This window comes from Gossypium raimondii, chromosome 8 (assembly GCF_025698545.1).
Source record: "Gossypium raimondii isolate GPD5lz chromosome 8, ASM2569854v1, whole genome shotgun sequence".
Classification (NCBI taxonomy): domain Eukaryota; kingdom Viridiplantae; phylum Streptophyta; class Magnoliopsida; order Malvales; family Malvaceae; genus Gossypium; species Gossypium raimondii.
In genome coordinates, this window is record NC_068572.1 from 9,290,841 (window position 1) to 9,304,529 (window position 13,689).

General features: G+C 34.8%; 2 protein-coding genes across 2 annotated transcripts; one reads left to right on the forward strand and one right to left on the reverse strand.

Annotated features, from left to right (window-relative positions):
* The first annotated feature begins 739 nt into the window (after positions 1–739).
* Positions 740–1,711, forward strand: LOC105790709 (transcription repressor OFP12). The gene has a single exon (XM_012618450.2). The coding sequence runs from the start codon at positions 899–901 to the stop codon at positions 1,499–1,501; it is 603 nt and encodes a 200-aa protein (XP_012473904.1). The 5' UTR covers positions 740–898; the 3' UTR covers positions 1,502–1,711.
* A 936-nt stretch (positions 1,712–2,647) lies between these two features.
* LOC105790710 (uncharacterized) lies at positions 2,648–10,849 on the reverse strand. The gene is given in 8 exon segments (XM_012618452.2): positions 2,648–4,216; positions 4,607–4,706; positions 5,113–5,199; positions 6,191–6,429; positions 6,951–7,033; positions 7,184–7,319; positions 7,992–8,227; positions 8,230–10,849. Coding segments are annotated over 8 exon segments (3,552 nt in total). The 5' UTR covers positions 10,553–10,849; the 3' UTR covers positions 2,648–3,868.
* Positions 10,850–13,689: the final 2,840 nt, after the last annotated feature.

A 13,689-nucleotide genomic window follows, 5' to 3' on the forward strand; every position in this document is an offset into this window, starting at 1 on the left:
GGGTTCTTTTTGTTACGATCAAAGAAGAGAAGAGAAGAGCACAACAACAGAAAAAAAGAAGAAGAAGATTATGGTTGCCCACAATACACAAATCAACAAAGATAAAACATGTCATTTTTGTCTGTCACATATAAGAAAAACATGAAAAGATGGACCACCTTTTTGTAAAAAAAAAACCATAATATCTTAACCCAAAACCCATGTAAAGAAAAAAAGAACTCATTACTTACTATAATCCATGCTTGGACCCTCCATTGAATTGATCCTTTATTTTTTCGTTTTGAATAAAAAAAATCCAACTGATTGATGGAGCACTCAATTTGATTTCTATTGTTTCGATTCAACAAATATGACTATGAAAATAGGTGGTTTTTTCAGTCAAAATGGAAATGAAAACTAAAAGAAAAATGAGACCAGTGGTACTTTTTTTGAATTCATGTCAAATTGTCGTTTGGGTGATAACAAAACGATAACGTAAGTGGTTAAAACGTAACATAAAACAAATAAAAATGGCTATTTTAATAGTTTAACAAATAATAAAATCAATAGATATTTTAAAAGTTAAAACATACAATAATTTAATATAGTGAAGTGGAGAGTGGAGAGTGGGACCAGAAAAGAAGACAAGTCTTGTGGGGGGAGGCATGTTGTAAAAGTGATAAGATGATAATCATATGCTCATTTGATCCATCGCTTTCTCTCTCTCTCTCTTTTTCTTTTTAATTTTATTTGATAACATGGCTGATTATAAAATTTTATTCGATGAAAAATTGTTCTGTTTTTAGTATAAAAGAAATTATGTTTAGGATAATTAATAGTGGTGATTAATCATTTCATTGACGAGTATATATATATTAATGGAGTTTCTCTTTTTTTTTCCCGTCTCAAACAGATAATTATGCCAACCTCGGTGGGAAAAAACATCAATCTCTGCTTCATCAAGATCAAATTCCCATTAACGTCCTCCTCCCTGTTAACCGCCTCTGAGAACGGCCTTCCACTTCCTTCCTCCGCCGCCACCCCATCATCCCTCCTCTTCTCCCCTTCCAATTCCTTAAGTACCCATTCTTCCTCCCACCCCAACCCAGAGCTTGAATCCCACTCCGAACCCGACTTCGCCACCATTTTTGCCTCGCAGCGCTTCTTTTTCACTTCTCCGGGCAGCTCCAACTCCATCATTGAATCAACACCGACGTCAACCGCCGTGAATCAAACATCAAACAAAGGGCACCACCACACAAGGTCGACCGTTAAAGACGGTGTAGCGGTCCCAACTTTGTCTCCGAACCCATATATGGATTTCAGGCAATCCATGCAGGAAATGGTGGAGGCACGTGGCTTAATGGACGTCAAGGCCAACTGGGACAACTTGCATGAGCTCCTTTTGTGCTACCTTGCTTTGAACCCCAAAAGCACTCACAAGTATATCGTAGGAGCATTTGCTGATCTTGTTGTTAGCCTAATGGCTAATGCCAGTACCCCACAACGGAGACGTCACTGAGATCACCGGCGGCGGGATTCCACGGCTGTGTATGGAAACACCCGTTTTCTTGCCGATCGGACTTTGATCTTATATATGTTAGGTTTGGAAGTTCGATCATTATATTTAAATTTTAGTATTGTTGATGGCATGCAAATGATATGAATAATTAATTAAGTTTGTACGTCAATTGGAGAAGAAAAGAAAAAGTAAATAGTTACCACTTACCAAGGAATTGTATCAAACTAAATTTGTAAGGTTAATAATTTGGTCACTTGTTTAGATAGAAGCTACACTCAAGATTCAAAGAAATGTCTTGTTTTTTTTTTTTTTATTAAATTCTCAAAATAATAAAATTATATAAAAATCGGTGTGATGCATTTCCTGAGTAATCATTGTGTACATACATAGGTCCATCTTGCAACTGGGATTGTTACGGTTTTGAATCACATGTCTTTAAGAGTTGTTTTTAGTTATCAAATACATCACAAATCATCCTTTAATACTTGTATGGTAACTGTTCTTTAATTTATTAAGAATCCAGTTTGAGATGCCATAATTGCATCAAACCCAAGATTAATTCAATCCCTTGCAAATTAGGGACCATCAAGAAAAATAAACCCTACAAACAGTGAATTTTGCAAATTAAAAATTGGATTAAGATCGTTCATAATTATCAACTTGTAAACAGGAGTAGAGGCAAACCCATAAAAATTAAACTAATACAAAAATACCCTATTTTAATAGCAAGATGACCCTTATCTCAACTCCTTTTAAGTTTCTTTTTATCCTAATAAGTCCTTTAAATTTTATTTAGTCATATTTTGACCCATAATATAACTATATATATGATACTTTGGCCCAATGAAATTACGTAATTCCATTTATGGCCCAAAAAAAGGGCATTGTTATTTTAGAATTTCTAATGAAGTATATTTTTTTATTTATCTTTACACAAATAAATATTATTCACGTCATTAGTGATGTGGAATTATGTGTCACGTGTCATAATTTCATTCATCCAAAACATATAACAATAAAACTTTAGTGACAACTTCTGACAAAATATTTCAAGTCAACCTAAGAACAAGATATAGTTGAAGAGTCATTTTACTATCAAAGCCTTCACCGCATTTAATTAATTAGAAAGAAAAAAAACACTAGTACTAGAGCTCAACGATGGAAACTTGCATTCAACAAAGTGCATGAAAAGGCCCAAATATACAAAATGAAGAGAAAAAGGAAAACCTTGATGGCGTGAAGCTACTCTAGAGAATACTATTGCCCTATACTGTACATATAGCTAAAAGAATTACCATTTGCATCCCTAAAGCTTGTCTGCCATGGATCCATCTTCCGTAATTCGCATCATCAAAATTTCTATACTAACCATACAGATATCTAGCACCTTAATGAGTAGCTGCTATTCAAAAGGAGACATCTGAACTCAACAGGATATAACGGAAAAAGGGAGCTCAATTTAGACAAAAACATCACCTCAGTTTTGCGTGTGATTCATTCCTCACAGATGCACGGTTAAGAGCCACTCCAGAATTAGAATGAGTTAAGAACCATAATAGCGGTCAACTTGAGAACTCAATATGAGGTGCTCAGGAGATTTGGCATTCACCTGAGCCATATTAGTAACTATATTACCTTTTCAGATATCAGACTGTTGCAGTTGATGTTTCTCTGATCATGCATGTTAGTCATGGCAAACCTCAGAACCAGCTGAGACAACCTCTGCGGACTTGCACATGCGCTGCTGCACATTTTTCTCTCTCGAAGTATCATTGCAAACCTCGTAAGTAATAGAATTTACATCAATTGTAGCCGAGACTTCTCCAGAAGCATCCATCTTGACTCCCTGTCTGGAAGGGCCACTTTTACTGTCATCAGTTGCAACATCATAATGGCCATTTGCAGCATGCTGAGCACCTAGGGTAGTTGATGGAGAAGTTTGGTTGGTCGCTTCTTCAGCAATAGCAAGGCAAATTTTTGCTTCTTCAGACTGAACGACTGTCTTAACAAAATCAGAAACACATTCTACCATCTCTAGTTTAGAATTTTCATGATGCTTGATGCCATTTGCTTCCTCAGACATCTGAACTGTACCATGAAAGCAGTTAGTAACAACATCCTTACCAGCATCCTTTGACACTTGTACAGGAACTGCCACTTCATTGTCAGCATGGACAATATTGTCAGAACCAGCATGGTTAGAATCAAGGTTCTGTTTAACAATGCTGTCATCAGCTTTCTCCTCTGAATATATGCTTTGAGAGTCAACTTCCAGCTTGCTTTCTTCAGGTGCTGGAATGAAAGAGGAAGAAACAGTAGCATTCTCTGGAAAATTGACAGTCTCAGCCATTACATCAGAAGTACATTTCAAGATGCATTCAGGAAGTGCATTGTAGACTCGACAACAGCAGGTTCATCATTTCTATCATCTGTTTCAGGTGCAGGGCTCTCAGCAGAAACATTCAAATCAAACACAACTGAACACTTCTCTACAGATTTATCGGACACCTCACCCATTATCTGCTCCTCCATAACATGTGTCAGCAATGGTTTCTCTAACATATCTACACCTGGAAAGACCAGTATATTCATGTTCCTCATCTTTGGCTTGCTTACAGTTTCTAGTGGTTGGAAACCAAAGACAGAAGTCCATGTTTCCTTGAGTTCTGGGACTGCAGGTATGACCAATTTCTCAACATTCAGGGATCTTAGGGCCTGAAATCAAGGGACAAGAAAAAGAAACATAAAAAACAAAATCAGGGCGAATTATATTAATTAAAATCAAAATAGCCTAATTTGATATCTATTGCTCTATTACACTTTTCAGGCATACCTACAGATCATTGAATAAACACCTGTTAACCATGAATTATCCTGTATCACTAGATTGAGGGAAAAATCAATATCTGGTTTTCTCTTTTGAAAGAATAATCTAATTCTTAAGTATTTCTCCAAAAAAAAATTGTGGCAGGAAGTGCCATGATATCATACATAAAATAAACTTGTAAATGTCAAAATTTTAAAAATGTAATATAATACTCCAGCAATATAACAAAGAAATGCAAATATAAAAATAAAACAAAGAGATCACTGATTCAGACATACAGATTCAATTGCGCAAAGAAGCCGGCGACACATCCCTTGACGCCTATAAGCATACCGGGTGCCAATGAAAGGCATCTCAGCTAACTGGTTTCCATGGATCCTATTAGTCCAACAAGTAAATAATAGTAATCATTAGGATTTAAGCAATCAAGTGCAACAGTTTGGTGAGTGGGCAGGTTTATCAGTTTATGATCAGCAAACCTACAGTAATGGTGATTATGTACCATTAGTTGTATTGAAACAAACTGTAATGTGTTAAATCTTCAATCTCAGTGTATTCACACATAAATGGGCTTCCCGCATTTTGGATTGGGGAATAACTGAACAAAATAGCTTAAAATTTAAACACGTACTAGAAATGAACAGCAGAGGAACAAAAGGATGGTGACCAAGAGTTTTTCCACTTATGGATGCTATCTTATAATCACTCTTCAAATGTGAAGACATTTCCACATATTCTATACTATAATTCACAAAGAACTAAGAACTAAGAACAAAAGTATTACCTGATGGAAGCTGCAGAGATGACCTCATCCCCCCTTTCTAGAATTGCAGTGTAAAAACCACTGTAGTTTAGCCTAGTGAAGTTTGACCTGAGAACAAAAGAGATTGATTAATAATTCTCTTGAAACAAGAATGTCTTGGTTTTATTCAATTTCAAAAGCACAGCAGCAATAATTCTGCAGAAAAATCATATATCATCTCACCATAAATATAGGCATTAGGTGGTCTTTCAGATATTTTGATACATGCCAATCTCTTAAATGTCAGCCCTTAATAATTTTTCTAGGTTCGATGCCGACATTTCATATAGTTATAAACTCTTATAATGTATAAATCTCACACTAAGCCAATATATATTGACTGTTTTGATGTTGTTATCAACAAATTTGGAGCCATTGGCTTCATTCAATTTAGAATTCCCTAAATCTGCAGACCTAGGGCAAGGTTAACATTGCACAAGGTTCTGCCAGAAACTTCTAAAGCAGTAACGTGACTCTTTATTTACTATAAAAATCATATATCATCTCACCATAAATATAGGCATTAGGTGGTCTTTCAGATATTTTGATACATGCCAATCTCTTAAATGTCAGCCTTTAATATTTTTCTAGGTTCGATGCCGACATTTCATATAGTTATAAACTCTTATAATGTATAAATCTCACACTAAGCCAATATATATTGACTGTTCTGATGTTGTTATCAACAAATTTGGAGCCATAGGCTTCATTCAATTTAGAATTCCATAAATCTGCAGACCTAGGGCAAGGTTAACATTGCACAAGGTTCTGCTAGAAACTTCTAAAGCAGTAACGTGACTCTTTATCAACAACACATGCTTCATCAGACCTATCAGACTTCAAATTAGGGACTATTGAAGAAAGTTCTGGCCACTTCTTCATTGCCAAACCCCAAAAGGGATTACAAAAACAAAGTACATAAGAGCAACAGGCAAAAAATCAAACCATACTTTTCACATCACAGTTAGAAGGAAAAGTCAACTTTTCTTGAAGAATGTAATCAATTTACTACAAAATGATATCTCTTGAAGCAAAATTAGAGCAGTTTAGGTGCACATACCAAAAATTATAGACAATATTATGAATCAGATTGATCCCACTTCTGTGGTCAACAAGAGGCAAAAAGCACTCATCCATCACAGATAATGCAACAGCTAGCTTTGAATTTGATTCAACCTTTTGATATGCTTCATTAAGACAAACATCTGAAGTGATATCAAAGCGCTGAACAAGAGTCCATGAGAAGCCTTCTTGCAGTTCATGTTTAACCCCAACTAGCATCTGAAGTCTCTCAAACAACTGGAAAAACAAGAACTTCAACATCAACTTCCAAACACGCACACACACACAAACAAAGCAAAGATTTCCCACTTGTTTCTAAAGGGTGGGGTGCTATGGAATGTCATGCATTTAAAGTCAGATCATAACATGCGTGCATGTGACTAGCTCCCAATGAAAGCTAAAGATTAGTTGAATGCACACAACAAGAGCATAGGGCTACCTTCCCATTCTTGCTAAACGTAGTTCACAAGATGGAATCAACTTAGAGGTTGAGTTCAATAACTGAAACAGCTCTTAATTCAAAAAAAGAAAATAGAGAAAAAAAAAGAAACACCTCTAGTAGATAGAGTTAGGCTCCTGGTTAAGAAATAGAGACAACAGCCCTTAAATTTGACAAAGCAAGAACCACAATCTTTTCATACAAGCATATATCACTTAACTGACAGCAAAAAATAGCAATTAAAACTATATATAAAAATCTAGCAAGTCACTACAATTCCCCACAGCACAATTATATCAATTGATAACTAAAATTATACCTCTTTGCATCTCTTCCCACAAAAGAATGCACTACTTGAATCATCATCAAAAGCATCCATTGGCTGAATACATGGTTCATGATCTACAAAAAGAAGAAACAAAATGTCCTCCTGAAATGAATGACATATAATAGCAAGAACAAAAACAGTTACACCAAATTTAAAAATAAAAAAAGGTCAAGAGGAATCAAAATCAACACAAACAAACAACTTGGAACTTAACAAATGCATACATTTTTCTTCACATGAATGGCATGTTAGAACTGTAGAACTCATATCCTCAGTTTTGGCCCTTTGATATGTATTTCCAACCATCCCACAATATTTGCATGTACAGTACACACAATTCCAGTTACCTGAAGGAAATGCCTGTGGCAAAGAAAAGAAAATCAGAAAAAAGAGTAGATTAAGCTCGATCAGGATTTCAATTTTCATTGACACTAAAATCTATACTTCTTCACGTAACTCCAAAAAGGAAAATACATTGAAATAGAATTCTCACACAGGTTTCTGGCTACTTTTCACAAAAAATAATCTGCAACGATAAAGTAACTTCACAGAAACTCCTTTTTCCCAAAGCCTTCAACAAATAATTCTAAGCATAAATAATATATAATCTAGCTTGTTGCTCTATGTTTCATTAACTCTTTGCTCTACATTAGCAAGACCCATATAAAAGCAGGTAAAACAAAAGAATGAACTCAAAGATATTTACAGCCAGACCGCAAGCTGTAAATGAAAGAATAACACAACATTGTAGCAGAGTTGATCTCGATGGATAAGGTCTTAACATAAATATACAGAAATTGCCATCCTTACTCACCCAATCCCATTAATCAAATGGATTTCAGGGTCTGCTAACTTCCATGACAATATAAAACAAAATTATTAAGCCTTTTCCTTTCTTTCATTTGCTCTAGAACTGTAAACTGATGCAGAGAAATCAAAAGTTGGGAGAGGATGCAAGGTCAGGGTAGGAAAATCTAATGAAAGTTAGATCCCATATGCATGTAATAAAGACATATGCCAACAAGTACTTACTTCTATATCTAAGCAACTTTGATGGAATGTTGATGGGCAACTATCACAACAGATCAAGTCACCACCATCCCCACAGATACCACAGGTATCATCATTTGGGTCTTCACCACCAAAATCGACAAAATGGAAGCCCCTACATTCAGACTGCTGTTGTTTGTTCCATGCATCTAATAAGCATTGCAAGAGGGGAACTCCTGTTTCTAAACATATATTCAGAAAAGGTTGACAGGGTTTGCCCCTGCATGAGTTTCAAATTCTGCAATGGTGAAGACAACACTACAACAGTTGCATTGGATGCCATCCCTAGTTATCCTACCAGCCTTACTCTCACGAGTTCGTGTTCTTCTTTGAACCAAATATTCCACCTTCCCATTCTGTGGAACAGTGCCCAAATCAATCATCCAAGAAAGCAGAGTTCGCTTTCCATCATATAGAACATAGCCATTATTATCAGATTCAGCTCCATCCATTGAGTTACGAACCAGCAAAGCATACCGCTTTCTCTTTTGTGTCTGCTGTAACTTATGCTTCCTGCTTGAGACTTGTGTTCCCCTTTGTAATGTACCATCAGAGTTTTCCTCTTCATGACGTGGAAGCTTCTCTTTGAGCACCTTCTGTTTTTTCTTTTTCTTTTTCTTAATGTCTTTCCATTTCCTCTTTTGTTTATTCATTTTATTTTGAACTTGTCCATCATCCACTTTATCATCATCTTCCCCTTTTGGCATCTTTTTTCTAACCCTTTTCTTTAGAACTACTCTTTTTAGGATGCTAAGTTCTTCTTCAGGAATTGGAGTAAATATGAAATCATTTGGACCAACTTTAGAGTCACAACCACCATTCTCATAATAGCTTTTAAGCACCCTGTATGCCAAGGTAACTGACCAGTGAGTCTTTCCTTCAGGATTAACATACACTGCATCATTGTACTCTTTATTATTCCTAGGCTTGTAATCAATTTTCCAACCAGCTGCTTTCAGCAGATTCACTATTCTATCTCTCAGAGCTTGTTTTGCTTCTGACCTTCTCCATTTCCCTTCAGCCCTTGCTTTCTTTACCTGGTTTTCACTGCCTTCTGCATTTAGAGCCTTAGGTCTTACCATTAGTGAAGCCTTTCCATCATTCTTTTCCATATCATCAAATATATCCTTATTAGCAGATAGAAACCTCTTAAGATTTGAATCTTTTGCAATCAGTTTCTTCTCTGACAATGAAGTACTAGGAATGTTAAACTTTAACCTCCCTCTCAACTTTTTTCTGCCTCTTCTTAGCCCACCCAACTTTTTTCTCCCATCTATAAGCCTACTCTTCAAACCCTTACTACCAGCCTGCAGCTTGGGTGGTCTTCCACGCTTACGGATCATACCTTCCTTTACCTTGCTATTACATTGATCACTCCTATCACTGCCCTTCATTTTAGGTGGTCTTTCACATTTATGATTGACCTCCTCCCTTAACTCACAATCAAAGTGATTGCCCTCTCCCATTTCCACATCAACAGGTTTCATCTCAAAGCCATCATTGACATTCATCTTGGGTGGTACATCATGCTTGTGGTTTGCTTCCTTCCTTGTCTCAACAGAGTAACTCTCTCTTGCTTTAATCTCATCTGTTTCCTTGTTAACCCCCTCGTTCTTCTGTCCCTTCATTGGTCTCCCATGCCCACGTTTATGATTTGACTTATTAATGCCACCACCATCAAGCTGATTACTCTGATCTGCTTTCACATTAATTTCATTCTTCTCAAATCCACTATTCTCTGGTACCTTCCTTGGTCTTCCACGCTTACGCTTTGACTGCCTACTTACATCCCCATCAACATGATCACTTTCCACTGCTTTTATTGTAAATCCTTTCTTTACAGACCCACCATTGCCTAGTACCTTAGGTGGTCTGCCACGCTTGCGCTTGAGCTCCTTCCTCACTTTACCATCTGGGTAATCATTCTCTTGTACTTTCAGCTCAGGTGTCTTCTTCTCAGACCCATTCTTCACCAGAAACTTGGGTGGTCTCCCACGCTTGCGTTTTCCCATCTTACCCACCTTACTCTGCACATCCTTCACTTCACTATGAGACTGATCATTCCCCTTATCCAGCAACTTGGGCGGTCTCCCACGCTTACGCTTTCCCATCTTACCCACCTTACTCTGCACATCCTTCACTTCACACTGAGACTGATCATTCCCCTTATCCAGCAACTTGGGCGGTCTCCCACGCTTACGCTTTCCCATCTTACCCACCTTTCTCTGCACATCATTCACTTCAGTATGAGACAGATCATTCCCCTCCTTAACCACCTCAGTTGTTTTCATTTCAGAACTACTGTCATCCTCAGTTTTATCAACCTTGTCACCTTCAATCACACTCAGATTCTTGACTGCAGACCTCGACCTTAAAACCCTGCCAGAAAACTGCACTTCACCTTCTAAGCCTTCCTCCTTGGCATTTTTCTTCACACTGTCTTCTTTATCATCTTCATTAACCTCCACCAATCCCTCTTTTTTCTCAAATTCAACCTCTTTCAAAGAACACACTAACGGCTCTTCGTTTAAATCAAGAACCATTAGCTTCAGATCATCCCCTTTATTTTCCACAATGTCTTGCCTTGGCAAAACCTCACTTTCATCAGGTTTAAACTGCAAACAGCTAGTTTCTAAGCCCCTCCCATCTCCTACAGAACCCTAAATTCAAACAGGCTGCTCTTTTTTTCTTCGCTCACAAAATCCCTCACTGGATTGCATATTAACACAAAACAGTAAACAAGTCACATTGGGTTTCACTTTGACAACAGAAAATTTCACTGCCCAAACTACACAACAGGATCTAGCAAAACTCTAAAATCAAGACCCTGAAAATTCAAAACCAGGAGAAATCAATAAAATAATTATTATTAAAAAAACGTGCCAGAGTGTCGTGTCAGAACCGGCGTAGATCATGAACCTTACCCCAATGCAGCAGATTGAACGGAATCTTACCGTCCTATGGCGTCGTACAATACTATCGAGAGATAAAGGCGAAGTTCATTCTAATGGCGTTTCAAATCTTTTGGGAATTATTTGTTGGGGTTTCAGAGAAAGAGAGAATTGGGGTTTTTGGATTTCAAGGTCTCTTTGCTACGGCTTATTGGTGGTTTGGTTGTATGCACCAAACCACTATGTTGGATGGGTAAAATTGTCTTTTCCAATTGTATCTTCATTTTTATTTTCCCTCCATATTTGCGCACATTTTCTCCTTCCGAAATTGAAAATCAAAACTTGCTTTATCCAAATATTCAATTTTAATAAATCAAACAGTTCTTTCCTTCTTTAACAGACCATTCTAATAACAGACCTTCAAAACCAGATTTTGAAAGAAAACTAACCGTTAGATCTTCCTTACTGTTATCTCAACCATTAAAATTAATCACTGTTAATAAAAATAAATCAACACTTGTTAATTGAGTTTTAGCTCAAGTGGATAAAGGAATTTAGGTTTCGAATACATTGGTCAATCTTTGGTTTTAGTCCCTTTAGTTTGTTAAAATTGTAGATTTTATTAAACGTAATTTGGTTACTCTATCTTTATAATATCATTAATTAATTAAAATGATTTCACAATTAAAAGTATTGACTTGATTTTTTTTAATTGTCGATATTATAAAATAATAAAAGATCAATTTATGTAAAATTAACTAAATTTTGAAATTGAACCTACTAAAGGGATTAAAAGCGAAATTTAACCAATATATTCAAAATCTAAATTCCTTGTCTTTTTTCGTTTCTTCCGTCCCTACATGTCTTTTTTTTGGAAGAATGTTTCATAATCCCAATCCAGCTGTCTAACAGGTCGGGATTACAAGTTCTTTTTATAAATTAGTCTTATGGAATCTGTACCCTTTATATAAAAGCATTTAATTGAATTTATGTTTTAAATATTAATTCAGTTTAAAAATAATTAAAATATTTTTACCTTTTTTAAGTAGTGTTTGAAAAAACTTCTAGTAATTAGATTTAGGGTGGGTTACGGTGCGTTTAGCTTACAATTTATCTCGCATTACAATATCGCTACAGTATCTAATCTCACCGTCACTACTATTTTTACACAACCCCAAACTCACTTTTAGTGTAATTGCATGCAATTACACAATCGTGGCATGTTTAAGTAATTATTGTAATTTGTGGATCTCACCTACACTTTCCAAATCATAGAGAAGGGTGAGAATTGGAGTAACTACATTGATAATTACACCCAAATCTATTTTTGAAAATTATTTTTATATAAGTTATAAAAATTATTTTATAAATATGAATATGTAGGAGTGTTTTGGATGATTGTGGCCAAAAATTCTTATATTATAAATTTTATCATACTAATAATTTGTTATAGTAATTAATAATTTTTTAAATTATAAATGATGTAACTGTGTAATTACAATTTGTACTACCAAACACGATATAGAGAATTACGATGTAATTACACTCATCTTACAAACACGCTTAAGGAATTATAATTCTTTGTAATTACAATAGAGTGTAATTACTATTACTACCTAGTAATTACACTTGCATTCAATTACATTGTACTACCCAAACATACCATTAATATCTTTGATATAAAAGGTAAACTATACCATTAATCACTAAACTATGAGTAAGTTTTCGTTTTGGTCCTTTAACTAAAAAATATTACAATTTGGTCAAGAAAATTTTGATTGTTTTAGTCACCCGACCACTAAGTGGCACTTTTTTAGTTGAAAATAACAATTTTAGTCTTAGGCTTTATACTTTGTGCCAATTTGATCCTAATTATATATTAAATGAAAATTTTAAAATTTCTAAAATTAAAAATTAAATAAGATTAGATAAAAATTTAAAAATAGATCAAGTGAGAAAAATGAGAGAAACTTATTTTAAACCCTCCAAAGTTTCTCTATATTATCTATATAGAAATATCTAATACCCATTTTGTAAATAAAAAAACACGTGAAAAAATAAAACGTTAAGTAATTTTATTGGTTCTCTGTTTTTTACCTCTTCTGTTCTTAACATAGTTTTTTCGTTATAAGAAAAGAGAATTTTAGAATATAATTTATTTTTACAATTTGAGTTTTGAAAGTAATTTAAATGAAATGGAATTTTGAATTGATTTTGAAAAGAAAATTTTGTGGTATATTTTGTATTTTTTTTTTGCTAAAAATGGAATCAAAATCAATTTGACAAGTCTCTGTAATATCACTTATCGATGTTCTTCAAGGGCATGAAACTCAACTTGAAGATATTATTAATTTGGTTTTGAGAAACACTGGAAAACATATAATAATCTAACTTTTTTTGTTGTTATGTTTTTAATTTGCTATTAGATTCTATTGAATGATAATTTTCTTTATTTCCCATCCATATTAGTTCTTAAATAACAACATATTTAAGATTTTACTTTTCTAGAATTTTTACAAAGGATTTTCTATTTTTAAATAAATTTGAGTGCTTATACAATTTTTATATAGAATCATGATCAAGTTGACTAAAAAATATAAAATTGATGACAAAATTTGTTATTATACCAACTAAAAGATTGCCACTTAGCAGTCGAGTGACAAAAAGTTGAAATCATTAGTGACCAAATTGTAACTTTTTAATTAAGTGACCAAAACAAAAACTTACCCATAGTTTTGTGACTAATAGTGTAGTTTACCCTATATGAAAAATAGAAAAATAAACAATTT